The 20,070-nt window shown below is 41.1% G+C and overlaps 1 protein-coding gene across 1 annotated transcript in view; it reads right to left on the bottom strand.

Moving 5' to 3' along the window:
* LOC128353194 (protein phosphatase 1H-like) overlaps positions 1–15,998 on the bottom strand; it is a 30,011-nt gene extending 14,013 nt beyond the window's left edge. The window contains exon 1 of the mRNA XM_053313868.1: positions 15,472–15,998. Coding sequence (XP_053169843.1) covers positions 15,472–15,707 — 236 coding nt within the window. The 5' untranslated portion in view covers positions 15,708–15,998. The remainder of the gene's footprint in view (positions 1–15,471) is intronic.
* Between the last annotated feature and the right edge of the window lie 4,072 nt (positions 15,999–20,070).

Genomic DNA, 20,070 nt, shown 5'->3' with positions numbered 1-20,070 from the left:
CCCCCCCAAAAAACACACATTCATAGGGAGAAATTCAGAAATGAATAGTGAAAGAGTATGTTTGGTAAGCACAATAATATCAGTCTATTCCATAGTATTGCAGTAGATTGATATTATTGATATTATTGGAGGAACACAGTTTGGTATCCAACATGCTGAGAAAACCAAGCTTGTCGCTGTGAAGCCAGATGGTGAGCACAGACTTGCAGTGAAGATCTTAATGTTGCTGACTAGAAAATAGAGACAAACAATGGCTGTCAGAGGCCTTTATGGAGGGGAAGGTGCGGTGCATGTGCTACCCCCTGATTGGATGGAGAGTGTACATTTTTTCTCAGGGTGCTGAGGCAAAATGGGAACCTAATAGCAAAGCCTGTTAAAAAGCAAAGCACATCCAACATAGAAGTATAGGTGGTTTAAAAAGCCTCCTAAATTCTCTCCTAAAAATACTGAGGACATGATCTTGATGTCCGCAAAGGTAGATGTGACCCTGACAGTAAAAATCATGTAACTGAAGATTTTTGTTTCAACAGAAATCATTTGAAGAATATGATTCAGTTTCTACTTGTTAAGAAAAAGTGATACATTCGAAATAAGACTTTTCTGAGTTAAAGCAAACAAACACTTAATCTGCAGCGCTAACTTTTACCGGCCATCTTAAAGGTCACTACAAACCCACTCAAAAGCTAATGATAGCTAATGTAACCGAGCTACCAATAAATGGTGAAGAAAAAAAGTGAGATTGTGGAGACAGCTCAAAGTCTGACAGACGTCTCTGGAGGGTGTTGTGAGTGCGAGAGTTGAGAAAATGGCATGACTATTTTTAGACAGACTGTGGGTTGTTTGCTGCTAGGCCACATCGTTGTTGGTTCTCAGTCTTAAATGCTTGTTAACCTCAGATGGAGAGAGAAAGAGAACGAGGACAGTCATGGAGAAAAAAAAGAGACTAAGCAATATATATGAATTATAATAGCATCTACACAGCATGAGTGTGAAGTATGTTTAAGTACATAAATAGAAGTTTATATTTTATTCATTATATATGTGCCGATTTTCTTTGTCGCAAAGGCTGCAACTAAATTCATTTTCGGTTAATCTGACAATCCAATTAAATGTCAATACATCTGCTAAAATGTTGATCACTGTTACCCAATGCCAAGGTTGACATCCCCAATTGTCTTCTTTTGCCCAGGCCAACAAAGATATTCAGTTTACTGTAATAAACCAGAGGCTATTCATATTTGACAAATTGAAATGAGAGAATTTGCCCTTAAAAACGATCACTCAGCTATCAAAATAGTTTGGTCAATACCCATGGCCAATACACATTTAATATATCAATTTGAATGGCAGAGAAAGAAAAAGGATCACATGGTGACTTAGAGAAAGAGAAAGCCTTGCATAGATGTCTGTTGCACCTGTCCTTGATACTACCTGGGTTTTAATAAAAGAGAAGGACTTTGTATTTGAAAGTTTAAAGCTGCCCTTTCAAACTGACTTTCCTTTCAATTTCATTCTTGTCCAATACAAGACATTTACAGTACATGTTGATGGATGAGCTTTTAAACCATGAGCTGTGTCCTCACCAAATAACAGTATAAAAAGTCAAATCACTGGAGCCTCTAAAAACATGAACCTGTGTCCTAGCCATACAGTATTGAGGGAGCTGCTGAGCTAAGACAGTCACTACTTTGGTTGAAACTTGTCACTTACCATACCAAGTACATGCATTATAAAAGCCATCATGCCCAGGGGCCTGATACTCACTGTGATTACTCAGCTCTGCTTTCAAACCTAATGCGTTACCACTGCACCCATAATTACGGTAGAAAATGCCCTCTGAGTTATTACGGCCATAAAACACTCTGACACATCGACCGCTTTTGAGCTTGTTGATACGCATATGTCCAGGAAGCCTTTGTCTGCTTTATCTAATCCGCTGTCAACAAACACAGTAATGTGATGACCTGTGTGAGTGGCATCAATATGTGCTGCTGATTCTACACGCTTATGTGAACAAAAATACAGGTTTACGTGCACTTTTGAACCCTGAATGTAAAACTATCAGCCAAATCAATCCTCATCCTTCATGACTACAAGGCATTCAACTCAATAATCGTATTAGGTTACGGTGTTTCATGGAAGGCACAGGTGGTGCCATTGTGTGTGTCTATGTGTGACTGAAAGTACCCCTACAACTAATCATCTAGTCATTATATTTCCCTGCCAATTAAATTTTTGTTTCATTCTGAACAATTAGCTTTCCTCCCATTAGGCACAAAACCTAATTTCCCCCTCCATTGTCAGACATCTAATGCCCTCTTTGTTTCACTACCCTCTGCAACAGATTCTGGGCCAGACATCGGCCCTGAGGATGTAATTACTATTTGGTGAGGCACAATGGTTGAAAGCTTTGCCTCTGTTTAACTCTGTACATGAAAGGAACAAAAATGGCAAAACAGTTACGAGTTATACTGAAACAGTCCAAATGCAGTACTTTTTCCTGAAGGTTTCAGTCAGCATAACACCGGACTGTGACTAAATACAAGGGAAAAATGGGAGAGTTTGAATGGGATGGATGGTTTAGATAACAAATATATATAGTCCTAATGGGGCTGTGAGGCACTCCAAATCCCTAAAAAGCTGTCCCTTAGAGCAGCAGAACCCATTCAGTCTACAATTACACAAATAATAAAAGCTCAAAGCACTTTTGGCACAATTATGACCTTTTTGGCAAACATTACAACAAAAGATTTGACTAAATGACTTGGATTTATCTTGGCCTTTTCTTTATTCCAAAGCATGAGTCAGCAACCGTGCTAGTGGCTCTATGAGGCTGTAAATGAAGAAATAATGACACTGGCAAGATAACATGGGAAAAGTTTCACATTATTCTTAACAACAAACCAAGCAGTTAGCAGTAATTATCTGTTTTGGCTTATATGTCCCCTTATCAGTAACTATCTAGGACTAGAACTGAATAACACTGACAGTTTGTTCTCACCCCTAACTCATCACATAGCTTGGTCAGGACACATTGGCGAAAATGATGCTAAAGGGGTTGTGCTGCCTCTAAGGCATTCTTTTATTTCTTACAAATTTCTCCTTTGAATGATTATTTGTGTTTGTTTCAGTTAAAACAATGTATTGACATCTTCTCTTAAGTTTAACTTGTCTTTAAGAAAGACTTATTTTGATATTTGATTACTGATGACTTCACATCCTGTCAAGTCACTTCCTGATAGCTCATTTCCTGTTTATGTTCACTCCCTGGTTGCTCAGAAAAGCATGGCAGACATCTTATGCATGCTCTGAATTTAATCTGTCTCTGTCCGCTAAAAGCATCATAGAAGCAATGCCGTAAGTTCATTTATTTAATGTTTAGAATGTTAAAAAGAGATAAATAGTAATGTTTTGATAAAAAGTAGATTTGATAAGTGGTTAAAAATTAGTTTATTTACATTTATTTACAAGCTAAGAAACATGCTAGTAGACATTTTAACTTCTACTTAAAGTGCATACAGTGATGTAAATCTATGTTTATGGTCGTGCAATGTCATATTTAGTTAAAAACACGGATACTGAATATTTTGTATGGTTTGTTCACAGTTTTCACCAGCATGTTAATGAAGAGGTGTGACAGTAAATGGTTGACCTTACTACGACTCTGTCTTCATTGGCGATGGTTTAACTTGGTGTTTAGTCAGAGTTTTGACACACTGCACGAGAACACTACAGTGAAAAGGCATCATTTGATGTTTTGAAGTGGTCAAGATGGCAACGAGCAACAAGTCATCTGTATCTAGTGCTAAAAGCAGCAAGACATCGGCATCAGCGGCAAGCGTGGCTCGTGCTAGAGCTAAAGCAGAAGCTGCCAAGGTGAGAGCATCATATGCTAGCCAAGAGGCTAAACTGAAATTAGAAAAGGCTGCCAGAGAAGCAGAAAGGATAACAAAAGATGCTCAAAATCAGTTGGAAGTCACTAGGATAGACACAGAGTTGGAAGTGCTAACCCTACATCGAGAAGCAGATGCAGCTATGGTAGAGGCACAAGTGTGGGAAGATGCTGCAGAAATGCATGATGTAATGGAAAATATAAAATCTGAATCAGAAGAGATCAGACTGCGACGCACCAGTGATTATGTTGAATCTCAAATTCAGCTTCAGAATCAGTCTCCCTCCCCAATCTTACTGGTTCCCCCGGTTGAACCCTCAGTAAATGCGGGTTCACGAGACAGCTTCAAGACATCACGACCAACTGTACACATTACAGGATCACAACCTATCAACAACAAGCCCAAGACTGGAAAAGGTAACGAAACTCAACTACCTGCACCAAACCTACCTCAGTCAACCAGACTTGAGTCAAAGTTTAAGGCAGAAGGGGAAAATCCCTTCATGAACGTACCTCAGTACCATACTCCCCAAGGTATGCCTCCGGCTGGAACATCCGTTTTCCCAGATCCATTTGCACAATATTTAGCACGACGAGATTTGGTTACGTCAGGACTGTACCAATTTGACGATAGGCCAGAGAACTTCCGTGCATGGCAGTCCTCATTCACCAATGCAGTGGCTGAAGTTAATCTCACAGCAACCCAAGAATTGGACCTCATGACCAAATGGTTAGGCAAAGAGTCCAGCGAACAGGTGAGACGCATACGTTCAGTGCATGTAAACAATCCCAAACGAGCCTTAGACAAAGCATGGGAGAGACTGCGTGACTGCTATGCCGCTCCTGAAATAATTGAACAGTCACTGTTTCAGCGGTTGGACAGCTTTCCTAAGATTTCAGCCAAGGATCACACTAAATTACGTGAACTTGGAGATCTGCTCATGGAGATACGAGGCGCCAAGGAGGAGGGATATCTCATGGGCCTATCGTATCTAGATACCTCTCGTGGAATTGGACCAATTGTGGAAAAGCTCCCTTATGGGCTTCAGGAGAAGTGGGTGTCATCTGGGTCATGGTACAAAGAGGACAACCATGGTCGCTTCCCTCCTTTTGATTATTTTTGTGACTTTGTGTGCTATGAGGCAAAGAAGCGAAATTACCCTAGCTTCATTCATCAAAGCAGCAATGCAACACCCGCAAAACCAGAAAAATTCACTGTGAGGAATTTCAGCAACAAACCCATCACAGTACACAAAACCGATGTTTCTACAACCAATAATGACCCTAACAAGAACTGCCCACTACACCTCAAACCGCATCCACTTAAAAGATGCAGGACATTCAGAAACAAATCCCTTGGAGACAGGAAGGCCTTTCTAAAAGAGAAGGGTATATGTTTCAAGTGCTGTTCTTCAACCACTCACCTCCCCAAAGACTGCAAGTTTTTTGTGAAGTGCTTTGAATGTGACAGCACCAATCATGATGCAGCCATGCATCCTGGCCCATCACCTCAATCTGTCATGGCTTCTCCACCGCCACAAGACAATGGCGGGGAGAGAGAAGATAATGTGACCGATATTACAACAAGCTGCACTGAAGTTTGTGGTCTAGGTCAATGGGGTCGCTCATGCTCTAAGATCTGCCTCACAAAGATCTATCCCAAGGGTTTTAAGAACAAAGCCATCAAAGCCTATGTAATTCTTGACGACCAGAGCAATCGGTCCTTAGCCAGACCAGAATTTTTTGAACTGTTCGGCGTGGAGAGTACACCGTTCTCGTACCATCTGAGAACATGCTCTGGCATCATAGAAACATATGGCAAGAAAGCAGAAGGATTCCAGATCGAGTCACTGGATGGCAACGTTCTCATCTCTCTTCCATCGCTCCTTGAATGTCTTGAGATCCCGAACAATCGGGCGGAGATCCCTACACCCAGCGCAGTTTTGCACCAGCCTCATCTTCATCACATAGCCAGACATATTCCAGAACTGGACCCAGAAGCAGAAATACTTCTGCTACTTGGAAGAGATGTGCTCAGAGCACACAAGGTCAGACAACAGATAAATGGACCACATGATGCTCCCTTTGCCCAACGTCTGGATCTGGGCTGGGTAGTGATAGGAGAGGTGTGCTTGGGTAACGTACATAAGCCGACAGTTAACTCATACAAGACACATGTGCTGGATAGTGGCCGTCACTCCATTTTTCAACCTTGTACGAGCTTTATGCACGTCAAGGAAACTCCACCAAGCTTTAACAGGCCTGGTAAATCACCAGAGAGGTTGCTGGGAAGGACAGTGTTCAGCCAGAATGAGCATGACAATAAGCCTGCTCCATCAATAGAAGACATCCTCTTCCTAAAAATAATGGACACAAGTGTCTACAGAGATGACGCCAACAATTGGGTTGCCCCCTTACCGTTCAAAGAGCCACGTCAGCGCTTGCCAAATAACAGAGGGCTGGCGGTCAAGCGGTTTGCATCTCTGCAACGAAACTTCAAGAGGAAACCTGAGATGCAGGACCAGTATGTACCATTTATGGAGAAGATCTTCACTAATGGTCATGCAGAGGTAGCACCGCCACTGGATCAAGACGAAGAGTGCTGGTATCTCCCGTCATTTGGGGTATATCACCCACAAAAGCCCAACCAAATCAGGGTAGTTTTTGATTCCAGTGCCCAGTACTCTGGTGTCTCTCTTAATGACACACTTCTCACGGGCCCTGATCTTAATAACTCTCTCCTTGGAGTCCTCCTACGCTTCAGGAAGGAGAGAGTTGCAATCCTGGCGGACATCCAGCAGATGTTCCACTGCTTTTTGGTGCAAGAAAACCACCGCAACTTCCTCCGATTTTTGTGGCACCAGGACAATGACCTCAGTAAGCCAGTTATCGAGTACCAAATGAAGGTCCACGTTTTTGGCAATGCCCCATCTCCTGCTGTTGCCATCTATGGACTGCGAAGAGCCATTGAAGAAGGTGCCCAGAAGCATGGTGCTGACACAGTGAAGTTTGTCAAAAGGCACTTTTATGTGGATGACGGCTTGATATCTTTGCCATCAGAGATAGAGGCTATTGACCTACTCCAGCGTACACAAGCCTCACTCGCCGAGTCGAACCTCCGCTTGCACAAATTTGTGTCAAACTGTCAGGCAGTGACTGAAGCTTTCCCGCCAGAGGATTGTGTTCCAGTCATCAAAGACCTAGATTTCAATGGAGAAACGGCACCCACACAGCGGAGCTTAGGCTTACTCTGGGAGATCACATCAGACACATTTACCTACGCAACATCAACTGCTAGTAAACCATTTACTAGACGTGGAGTCCTATCTACTGTCAACAGTGTCTTTGACCCCCTAGGTCTACTGGCACCTGTCACAATCCAGGGAAGAGCCCTTCTCAGGGAACTGGCCTCTCAACCATCTGAATGGGATGCTCCCCTTCCAGAAGACAAGCTGAAGAAGTGGGAAGCGTGGAGAGATTCTCTCCAAGACTTAAAACAGCTTCATGTGCCTCGCACATACACACAAACCTCACTTCGCAAAGCAGTGCACACAGAATTGTGTGTATTCTCAGATGCCTCAACCATGGCGGTTGGTGCTGTGGCTTATTTGAAAGTAGTTCAGGAAGAAAGCAAGGTCGAAGTGGGGTTTGTTATGGGCAAGGCCAAGCTGGCACCCCAATCTGAGCCTACCATCCCACGGCTCGAGCTCTGCGCTGCTGTTCTTGCCGTGGAGATGGCAGATCTCATCAGAGAAGAACTAGATCTTAATTTGGACTCTGTCAGGTTTTATACGGACAGTAAAGTGGTGCTCGGGTATATCTGTAACGAGACAAAACGTTTCTATACATATGTCCACAATAGAGTGCAACGTATCCGTCAATCCTCCAAACCAGAACAATGGCATTATGTACGCACAGATGAAAACCCAGCAGACCACGCCTCGAGGTCCTTACCTTCGTCCCACCTTGGACTGAGTTCTTGGTTCACAGGACCTTCATTTCTACGTCAACTATCGGCAGAGGCCACACGAACCACTGAGAACTTTGAGCTCATTGAACCTGAAAATGACTCAGAAATTCGACCACAGGTGCAGACCTGCACTACTTACCTGGAAGAATGCGTACTGACCTCTGATCGCTTTCAACATTTTTCCACCTTCAACTCTCTAGTGAGAGGAGTGGCATTTCTTATCCACATGGCAAGGTCCTACAAAAATTCAAACCAAAACGGCACATGCAGAGGATGGCATAAGTGTTACTTGCCACGCACTGTGGATGAAATGAACCAAGCAAAGGATGTTATCCTGAAAGCAGCACAGAGGGCGGCCTTTGCAAAAGAAGTGTCAGCCCTTCAAGCTGGCAAAGTGGTACCCAAAGACAGCCCCTTGCGAAAACTCAGCCCATTCTTGGAGGATGGACTAATTTGTGTCGGAGGCCGACTAAAGCATTCCCACCTTACACCTGTGGAAAAGAACCCTGTAATCTTGTCCAAAGATAGCCACATCTCCCTACTGCTCATACGACATCACCATGGGCGGGTGGAACACCAGGGTCGTCACCTGACCGAGGGAGCAGTCAGGGCGGCAGGACTGTGGATCTTGGGTGGCAAAAGGCTAATCAATTCAGTTCTCCACAAATGCATAACCTGCCGGAAACTGCGTGGGAAGCTGGAAGAGCAACATATGGCTGACCTACCACCTGAACGACTCAAAACTTGCCCTCCTTTCACATATGTGGGGCTTGATGTCTTTGGGCCTTGGTCCATTACTGCCAGACGCACCAGAGGAGGACAAGTAGAGAGCAAGCGGTGGGCCATTATGTTCAGCTGTCTAAGTTCCAGAGCTGCTCACATTGAAGTGATTGAGTCAATGGATGCATCCGGCTGCATAAACGCTCTAAGGCGCTTTTTCGCACTTAGAGGCCCTGCAAAGAAGCTTCAATCTGATTGTGGGACCAACTTTGTTGGAGCTTGCAAGGAGCTGGGGATGGACAAAACGGTGCAGAAGTACCTTAGTGAACAGGGATGCATCTGGGACTTCAACCCGCCACATGCCTCCCACATGGGAGGCTCATGGGAGCGCATGATTGGTGTTGCCAGAAGAATCCTTGATTCAATGTTCTTGCAGCAAAAGATTCGCCTAACCCACGAGGTGCTCTGCACATTGATGGCGGAGGTCACGGCTATCTTGAACGCACGTCCACTCCTACCTGTGTCTGCAGACCCGCAACAACCTTTCATCCTCTCACCGTCGATGCTCCTGACACAGAAATCAGGAGTTCCACCTCCTCCTGGAGACTTTACTGATAAAGACCTTTATTCAAAACAATGGAGACAAGTGCAGGCACTGGCTAACCAGTTTTGGACCCGTTGGAGCCGAGAATACTTACCTTCTCTGCAACAAAGGCAAAGGTGGACAGTACCACGCAGAAACCTTCAAGTTGGAGATCTCGTTCTCCTTAGGGACAAGCAGACCACTCGTAACTGCTGGCCCATGGCTATGATCATTGCAACATTCCCCGGGAACGATGGTTATGTAAGAAAGGTCCAGGTGAAGACAACTGACCAAGGCAAAGCCTTTCTAAGGCCAGCGGCAGAAGTTGTTTTACTTCTGCCTAAAGACTGAGATAGAGATTGATGTTATGGACTCCCTTAAGTTTTTAAGTTTAAGTGGCCTCATGCAGGCCAGACGGGGAGTGTGCTGCCTCTAAGGCATTCTTTTATTTCTTACAAATTTCTCCTTTGAATGATTATTTGTGTTTGTTTCAGTTAAAACAATGTATTGACATCTTCTCTTAAGTTTAACTTGTCTTTAAGAAAGACTTATTTTGATATTTGATTACTGATGACTTCACATCCTGTCAAGTCACTTCCTGATAGCTCATTTCCTGTTTATGTTCACTCCCTGGTTGCTCAGAAAAGCATGGCAGACATCTTATGCATGCTCTGAATTTAATCTGTCTCTGTCCGCTAAAAGCATCATAGAAGCAATGCCGTAAGTTCATTTATTTAATGTTTAGAATGTTAAAAAGAGATAAATAGTAATGTTTTGATAAAAAGTAGATTTGATAAGTGGTTAAAAATTAGTTTATTTACATTTATTTACAAGCTAAGAAACATGCTAGTAGACATTTTAACTTCTACTTAAAGTGCATACAGTGATGTAAATCTATGTTTATGGTCGTGCAATGTCATATTTAGTTAAAAACACGGATACTGAATATTTTGTATGGTTTGTTCACAGTTTTCACCAGCATGTTAATGAAGAGGTGTGACAGTAAATGGTTGACCTTACTACGACTCTGTCTTCATTGGCGATGGTTTAACTTGGTGTTTAGTCAGAGTTTTGACACACTGCACGAGAACACTACAGGGGTGCCTGGTGTGTAAAAAAAGGTCTACTTTATTATGTGATTCTTTGATTCAGTATTGGTATCAGTGTTTCTACTCAGAAACATTTTTCTAATATCTGGATGATGTCAGCTTGTATGGGTGGTGTAACCTTTGTAATAAGTTCTTTGAATGAACTCATATCCTTTGTCCCAAATGATGCAAATGGTGACGTCGTGTCTCAGCCTCAATTTATTTTCTTTCTTTTGGTAGATGATCAAGTTGGGAGAGAATGATTGTTTCAGCTACTGGAATTCCACCTTGTTATATATCCCTTCCTATTCATACTACTAAGTCCCAAACTATTTATTGAATCCCTCATCTTTTTAATGGCTAAACTACGAATGATCATGAACTTTGAACTTTATCTTTATCTGAAATGATACTAAATTGAAGTCAGCAACTGTGCTAGTGGCTCTATGAGGCTGTAAATGAAAAAATAATGACACTGGCAAAATAACATGGGAAAAGTTTCACATTATTCTTAACAACAAACCAAGCAGTTAGCAGTAATTATCTGTTTTGGCTTATATGTCCCCTTATCAGTAACTATCTAGGACTAGAACTGAATAACACTGACAGTTTGTTCTCACCCCTAACTCATCGCATAGCTTGGTCAGGACACCTTGGCAAAAATGATGCTAAAGGAGTGCCTGGTGTGTAAAAAAAGTGTAATTTATTATGTGATTTGGAGTGAGAATGTTGAGAGAGAGTGTTGCTTACTGACACAATATTTCATTTGATGTCAATATTGAACAAGAAAATGTCAACTTAAAGGATTTAACTCAGAGCTAACGTTAGCTAACCAATGCTGCTTATTTAATGTTAAGTAAAGAAAGCTCACAAACATGTAGCTAACGTTTGACTTAGGTACATGAGTAAAATTATTCATATACTAATTAGCTCTTGACTCTTTGTAAAAATGTCCTTATTTCCATTCTGTTTTTGTAGGGTGCATTTCTGCTAATAATAGCCAAGGACAACAAATTAACACTGATGTTAAAGTGGGTTATAATGAAAACCTCTGATGCTAAAGTCAGTGTGTGTAGCATGCAGAGTTATATATTATATTATAAACACTCATATTTGAGGAGGCACGATGCCTTTGGTCAAATTTGCTAACATGCTGAATTTTATCAGCTATAATGATCACCAAATTTGCCATCTAATTAGTTTAGTGTGTTAGCTAATATTTGCTAATGAGCATTAAGCAGCTGAGGCTGAAGGAAATGTCATTAGTTTTGCAAGTATTCGGTCATGAAACAAAGAATTTGATAAATTGGAACATCTGACATGATGATTGTGTTAAATGAGAAGTTTAAGTACCCCCTCAGCTCACAAATGTGTTTGGCTTCTTGTTCCTGCAGTTGGATGTTTGAGCTTCACCTTACACAATAATGTATGTGCAGAGTTTGCCATCTGTAGAGCTGCTATCCTGTTTTAGCTATAAGAGGCTAGGTGTGAGGTGAGAGCCAAAGTGACTGCTGTAATGACAACACTGGAAGCTTTAATTACAGATAAATGCTGATTGGAGCTGTACTCATTAACCACACTGGTCCCACAGAGATAGTTCCTGCATGCTCTGAGTGTCTGTGCATGAGTGTGTATGTGAGCGTGAGACTGAAAGAAAAGTGGGCTTGCAGACATACGTATTGAGAAATATCTCGACCTCGGAATATTTTCAAAAATCTTAACTTTCTCAGTGATATAATGATGATGACCCAGTGTGAGAATATCCAGAGAGAACAACCTTCCAGACCAGGAGTCTGCAAATCTTGCGCAAAACTGGCAACAAACATGTGTCATTTTCCAACATAAAAACACAAGTATGATGAAGATGATAATGTTTTTCATGAACTGTTGGTGCATTTTTCAGGTTTAAAGATGGGGGATTCATTACTTAAAGGAATTTAACTTAACTTTTAATGAAAGCACAGAACTGATTAAAAAACCCCTAAAAATAATAAGAATCTGTCAGATACCATTTGGAAAGGAAAGGATATTTTTGGGAGGACTTCCTGTTAGAGCTGTTAAATCTTGGGGTTGTCACAACAAGAACATCCCCAATGATGTAATTGGTGATGGAGAGACACAGCAGCAACTTTTAAATGGACAGTTATAGAGCTCATGAAGTCTGGGAAAACTGAAAGTACTTGGTGTACATTTTAATTTGTGTTATAAATCTGTCATGTGTCGTACTGTGGGAGATTCATTGCTTCCAAACATACAGGGCTGATAGAGATAATTATAGGTATTGTTTAAAATTGTGGAAAACAAGATGTGCTGTGGTAATATAACAGACTGCAATCTACAGCAACAATATAATCAAACAGGGACTTGATGACCTCAGGAAGAGGAGAAGAGTGGAAAAATCTCAGTGCTTCCTCTAGAACATACTGGACTTGTGAACTGATTGCACTCTACACAAGATTACTGAACTTTTGTGCAATAGAGGGAAACAATCATGATAAAATAGAGAAAGCAAGTATGTAGTTTGACAGCTAAAGTGGCGGAAATAAGTCTTGAATGCGTCAACATTTATTTTAGTAAATACTTCCAAGGAGGCTATTAACATGAAATTTTCATCAGACTTTGGTATTTACTCAAGAAATCCACAGACGTCAAGATATTAAAGTCCATAATAAAGTTATGTGTCATAAAGTGGAATGAAACAGGGCGAAAAAGTATTGAACGGGGAAAGGACAGGCAAGGAACCAGCTGAAATCTGTAAGTAAAGTAATTCTACCTCTCATCTGTGTGTATATAAGCTGGGTGTGATGGGCTATAAAAGCTTTTTGATTACCAAGTTGTCAGTCTCATGATTCACAAAGCAATTGAAATTGGTTAAAGATGTATTTCTTTAAGTGTGTGGACTTCTTGAGTCTTGAGTCTGGTGAAAATTTCATGTGAATAGTCTCATTGGGAATATATTTACCAAAAGCAATGTTGACGCCCTCAATACTTATTTCCCCCACTAACTTAGATAATGGTATCTACACACACATTACTCACATCCTGTTCCTATCCATATCTACTTGAACAATACAGTATAATGATTTGTTGTTACAAGAAAATGTTAGGCAAAGATAAAGTGATCGCATAACAAAAAGACACTTGGGTCGCTTATTATTGTTTCCTCGGCATAATAAACAAGAGAAGCAAGATATTCCAAAATATATTCATATCATGTACAGTCTAGAGGGATGGCGGCTGTGGTGTAGGTATTATGTGTCTGTCATGTATTGTTTTCGAGTTATTGTCAAACCACAATGAACATGTACAATGCTGGAGAAGAAATAATCGAGGACACAGTTCTTACACTATGCTCTGCGATTTTTGCTTGACAAAAAGGCAGAAAAAGGCCCCAAAAACTCCCCGCTTTATGCTCCAGAATCAACTTTTGCCAAAAGCACAAAATGACATCATGCTGAAGTGCCCGATCACGTAAATTGGCATTCAGAGCGGAGACGCCCATGGGAACATGAACATTGTTCAACATGGTTCGAAAGTTGGCTAAATATGTATCTGATCCTGGAAAAAGCGTCAGGATGGTTTATATGTTTAGTTGCTATAATGCCCGTTATTTCGTTATCTGGTTTTCATTTGTTATTATTTGTTCTTTTCTTTGTTTGTTTCAGTGTCTTGTAAACCCATTTGGGCTGGGCACTTCTGGTGCATGACACATTAATAAAAAATCAATCAACAATCAATCAAAATGTTCACCTTTACTGTTACTGCATTGTAGCATTCCACTATTTACCGAGCAAATATGGAGATGGAAAAGAAAGTGCTTGGTGATAAAAGAGCTGTACAACCCTGTCAGGAGGGAGTACAATGACCGTAATCGCTGTGCACTTGCTTGGAGCTATATTGTGCTTCAAGTTGGGATTTCTGGTTAGTATTTCTTCTTGTGCTACTATCAGCATGGCAGCACAATGGAGACAACACAATGGAGAGGGATGATAAGATTCATCTATGTATCATCTCACTTAATTTGACATTGTGCACCAGCCACCAGATTAGAACCCACTGTAATTTAGGTCTCACATTCTGGTTATTATTATCATTACTATAGCTCACAACATGATGTCACACAAATGGCTCATGTAGTGACACGCCCGCTCCTCCGCACAACCATGTGGGAAAGTGCCACTTGGCCGGATTTGGCGTAAATGCAGCCTAAACCATTAGGGTTATGGTACAATGCTGTGTGTATATGCAGTTACAGTTAGTACACTGTAAGGCTTGTCAACTAACTAGATAGCAATTAATTCACCACATACACCAACGGTGCTATTCTGATTACATCATTCCACTTGTATTTTCTCTTATTATCTTTTCTCTTATACACTTTTCTGCACACTCAACAAGGCAGATTTGACAACCACAGTGTGGAGAGCTGCTATACTGCACTTGTAAATGAGTTATTTGTGGAATAGCGTATCTCTTGTGTTCTGGATTTTCGGTATATTTTTATACCAGATTTGTGGATCTGATCACAAGAGCACAGATGTTTGTTTGCTATGTTGATACTGTCAGACCTGCAATGAAATGCATACAGTTAAGTATGTTTCATTTCATTATCCTTTAACAAACAGCAGCAAACTTTCAGACCTGCAACCAGTGTCAAAGACTATTCAGGAAAGCAGAGCCAGAATATTGTTGTGCTGTTGCCGTGGTTCCTTATATTATAATAATGACACCATGTGGTTCTGCTTGGATCTTTTTAAACTGGATCTAGAAGCTGTTGACATCTCAGACTGAGACACAGCTAGCCATAAATAGAGCCCATTTATAGACCATTTATGATCAGATGCTGCTGGTAGAAGGAGCATCACCCTCTCACACATGAAACCCAACATAGGTTCTGTGAGTGCCATTTCAAACCAGGCAATTTGAATGTGAATCAGAGATTGGAGGGGAGGATGCAAAAGCCATGTTGGAGATGGTTGGATGTAGGTCACAACAGGTGCAGCTTTTGCTTCAAGTCTTTTCATGCAAGTGGGACCCAATAAGTGTGCTGGTGTAACGCCCTTAGCTGTCAAGCTGTGGAAGAGCAGATCACTGAAATAAACTGTTGTGATGAACACCTGCTAGTGCTTGGGCCTCCGTGAGACTGAACACGGATGCTTCACATGTAATGCCACTGTGATGGCACAGCAGTCGCTTTGAGAGCTGCTAGGTTACTTACTCAGCGTATCCGGTGGCCCACGGTAATCTCCTGGTTTCCTTCAGTATGAGGATGGGCCGGGCTATGTGGTCAGCCGAGCACTCGATCTCATCCGGGGAGAGTCCCAAGAACTCGGGTCTCATATATGGGAATTTCAGCGGTAGCTCCGAGCCGGGGTTTCCCCCTCCGGCGGAGCTGCCACCGGCCATGATCCCACCCATGAACCCGGCCACGGCGGACTTGACCCGTGTGAGCATGTTGGTGGCGCGTCTCGGCGGGGTGTCCGTCGGCCGGTGTGTAGCGCCACGGCTCCCTTTACCCGGATTCCCCCCCAGCTCGGCCCCGCTGATCGACGACAGGCTCGATGGAGAACAGGAGGGCGGAGGAGGATGAGGATGAGGAGGTGGAGGAGGAGACCCTCAGATGGTTATGGTTTCATTCATGCACAGCGGATACGGCGGCCGCAGCAGGAGGGGAGGATGACGAAAACAAGCAATGATGCTTTAGGTAAAATCCAGCACATCCCCATGGAGAGTCATTGATAACAGATCGGCCGTCGGGAAAGCGGAAATACACGGGCGATTAACGGGTCATGTGACGCATCCGTGGACGCACACTGCAAAAAGTGTTCGCTCTACGCATGGTCTCCAGATCTAGTTAGCAATTCAACTTTTAAACAATGAAAAGACAGAATATATTAAACATCCAGTCATATGAGATATCATTTTTCGTTTTTTCTATTTAAATCCTTCCCATTATGTTTTTCATCTCACTCGTCTAAAAGGAGTCTACAGGAGTAATGCTTGAAATAATTATCCAATAAATGCTTTTGTCACCTTTTCTGAAACATGCACGTAACTTTATTGGACGTAACTATATTTATAACAGATTTAAGCAAATTTACGCAAAAAAAATGTTTAAAAAATATTCAAGGCTCACTTTTTTTGCAGTGCAAGATGAGGAGTGATGGATAATTCTCACAGTGCAGGATGAGCAGAGATGGATAATTCTCAGTGTAGGATGAGCAGCTTATCAGGGCTGACAGCAGGTTAAAGGTAAGTCCGGCCTATAGCAGTTAAAGGCTGTAGAGACCCACTGGGGGCATTATGCAGTGTCATCACTTTCATCTAGAATAAGCGCTCTAAACTCAGTGTTGTCAATCCTGAGACGTCCGGCAGCCTACACTAATCTTATTGTGCCTTCTCTTAAATGAAAAAAGTCTGAAACGACCCTTTAACTTTCTGAAGTTACGCCCAGCAGGTGTAATAGATTTGGATAGTTGTCTGGCAGTTGACACAACTCATATGTTTTATATCCAGCTAATCAATCTGGTATTCATGTAAAAAAAACAAACCCCACCAGACTGGGGCGGTTTCCATTTGATAAACCACTAGGAGAAAAGGGAACGTCAGTCTCAGTCATTTCAGTCATTGACATGCAGCTGTGGAGGACATAAACGGTAAGAAAAATATCACACATAGCCTATATAACTTTATTATGAAAAAAAACTTAATTTAATTATGTTTGATGGTAAAGACAAAAATGTAGAATAGTGATCACGTTTTGAGAAATCACCTACATTTTTTTAGCGCTTTTAAATGACACATAGACCTACTTTACTGAGAGGAAAATATGTTGGGAATGGCTTTATTATTTGTTGATAAAAAATTGTAAATGCATTATAGTGTGTCTTTAACTTCGGACTTTTTTTAAACTGATCTAGATTCCCCAAAACTGTACAATGACTCTCTCCACTATTGCGTTAAAAGTTTACCCCAAACTGGAATTTTAATTTTACAATTAGCCTACTTAAGAGCTTAAGGGACTCTTCAACAAAACCAATTATTATCACCACTGTCATATCATTCAGATATATCATTTATTTAGTATGGAAGGTTTTATATGTCAATTGAATGCAGAATCTTTCAAATCAAACTTAAAATAGGGTTAATATAGACCCATTTTCATTGATTAACTTGTTTGTGCTGTTTTATACGTATCTGATTGTGTTGTTTGTGAAAGATTGTGAGGTCAAAGAGTTGTGATATTTCAACAGTTTTCCCTCTTATTTTGTAATTCTGCATGCAATGTGCAAAAGTTTTGGGCACTAAAGGTAAAGTGAGGATATTCATATCTTTGCTTTTATAGAAGCAGCAGTTATCCTCAGTACCCCTGCACACATTTTTTAAGGTTGCTACAGTTCTTCAATGGTTTTGGCAAGTTGTCTCATTGTCTCATACTGATTTGGCTATTGTCCACTATGTTGAGATCAGTCTGTCTGGGGGCCATAGCACTCACTGAGGAGAGTTATGCTGCAAAATAAATATGAAAGCAACCAGACCCTTCCCTGATGATACTGCATAATGGGAGAGAATGGAAACATCTAAAGTGCCTAAAACCTTTGCACAGTAAGTGTTTTATTCATGTATCAATTTTAAGTTGTGTCAGGACCACAGATCCAAATAAGCTGTTGAGTCAAACCCAATGCATTTACATTGATTTAGTTAAAATGTGCACTGTCCCTTATACATAGACAAATAACATAAATAAATCAAGACTAATCTCCAGGAAAATTTCAGTTGTTATTCTTATTTTATTTTTGGCTTGCTTTAATATTATAGATTATTCCACTTGAAGAATTACCTTTTCAATGACTTACATTAAAAACTGCAGGCTTGATGACTTATTATAAAATAATGAACCCTCGATTCTAAAACAATTCATGGGTTACCTAAAGTTATACTGTAACTGCAGACTTGATGGCTCAACTTAAATTAAAACCTAGTTACAAATAGCCCACTAATATGTATGACCTCATATAAAAAACCCTGCCATGCCACTGAAAAAAGCACATATTGTAATACACGCTAAATCCCAGCAGATAGAGCCATTACACAAAAGTGGACGGACATGCTCAACACTTATGATTTTTTACAGTTTGTTCAGGAAATACTTTAACCTTCTTACATGTGATCTTCTGTGAAATAAGAGCTGTAAAGAAATACTACAGTGAACAGGTCCAATGACTGTCGATGGCTCTTTAATTGATCTTCACTTTAGGCTTATGGCTCATGAAAGTATTACGTTACCTGTTCTCACATTTTCACTGATGCAAGAAGTCTATGGGAAAAAGTGGCAGACATGCAAACTGTTTAACCTGTCAGATGTGTGTCTATTATAAGGATGAATCAACAATGAAAACATAGCTGAATAATTGCCATCCTTTTATTAGGCTCAAATGGTTTGGGCTATTTGTTTTCTTTCTTTAAGTTTGAAATATTTTGTGTTTATGCAGTGAATTAACAGTGAACGTCTGTCTTTCAGGTCATGCTTTGTTTGGGCTGAACCCAAGCCTGGTGTCAGTCAGCTTACACTCATCCCATTGTCTCGACTTTTGTATGCTTTGGACTTTGATGTTATTGCGCAACACCACATTTCAAAGAAGTGCTGTCCCTTATTATAAACCATCACTGATACTATTACTGTAGTAGTTAAGTACATGTGTTTATCTGCGCTGACCCAGATATCACTTTAGTGATTAACAGTTATCAATACGATCAAATGACCTGAGATTATTCTGGTACTTGGGGGACAAGGGGAAGTGTTACCTCAAGGCATTCCCAGCATAAGGATGTCTAGGAAGTTCAGGTGTTGAAATTCCTCTAAGTGGTTTTGTGGTAAGTCCTCTCTGTGACAACACATTCTGTCCTTGATAGTGCCAGCTGATCTTATGATCTTATGTTTTTAAAATAGTATTAGATCAAATGTGTAATGTGGAAGTGGTCACTCAAATTTAACATGTCCAGATGAAGGGTAACTTGGCCAACACTAATAACCACTAGTGCTGACTAGATAAACACAATAAAACAGCGGGTGTGAGAAAGTTGCTGTGTGAGACACCCGACTCACTCGCAGGGAAGATAGATAAGATAATGATATACCTCTATCAAAGTTTCATTTTTAGTCAAAGAAGGTTGTTGAGAAAGCTCTGAAAACTCTTCTGTGCTAACAAAAAAGTGGACAGACTAAACCTAGTGAACCTATTGTAGCATTTAGCTGCTTAGGGGCCAGTTATTTCCCTCAGAAGTTTTTAGAGATCAGAAAACACAGCTAAAAGGACAATAAATACTGGACCACTGCAAGTTCACTATATTGGTGCTAATACGTCAGCGTTGTGTTTAGAGTTGTTTGCAGCACTCCTAAGTGACCAGATACTATTATTACTTCTAAAATATATAAGTCTTCACAGTCAAGGATAATCCACCTCCCTTCAGATAGCAGACCAAATGACAGCCCTGTTGACTATGTTAGGGCATACAGTTGTACTGTAACATGAAGCCAGGAGGAAGTTCAAAGCAGTACATCATTTGGGAGTTAAATGTCAGTTAGATACCCTGGGTGAAAGAATGTGTTCTTGTTGACTCACCAGCCAAAGTTTGGGTAACACGTTCATTAAAAGCCCCTCCAACATTTTTATTTTGTGCTGATGCTTAACAAAATAGCAATTATATCTTTTGCCTGTAATGTTCCTACTCTGCTCCCTGGAAGAAGATGTTGCAAGGTTAACTTGACTCCAAGACCACATGCCACCCAGTGGGTCTCTGTCTGCAGTTGCAGCAA

This window comes from Scomber japonicus, chromosome 23 (genome assembly GCF_027409825.1).
Source record: "Scomber japonicus isolate fScoJap1 chromosome 23, fScoJap1.pri, whole genome shotgun sequence".
Lineage (NCBI taxonomy): Eukaryota > Metazoa > Chordata > Actinopteri > Scombriformes > Scombridae > Scomber > Scomber japonicus.
Note: the sequence above shows the minus strand (reverse complement) of the source record. Positions and strands in the feature narration are given on the sequence as shown.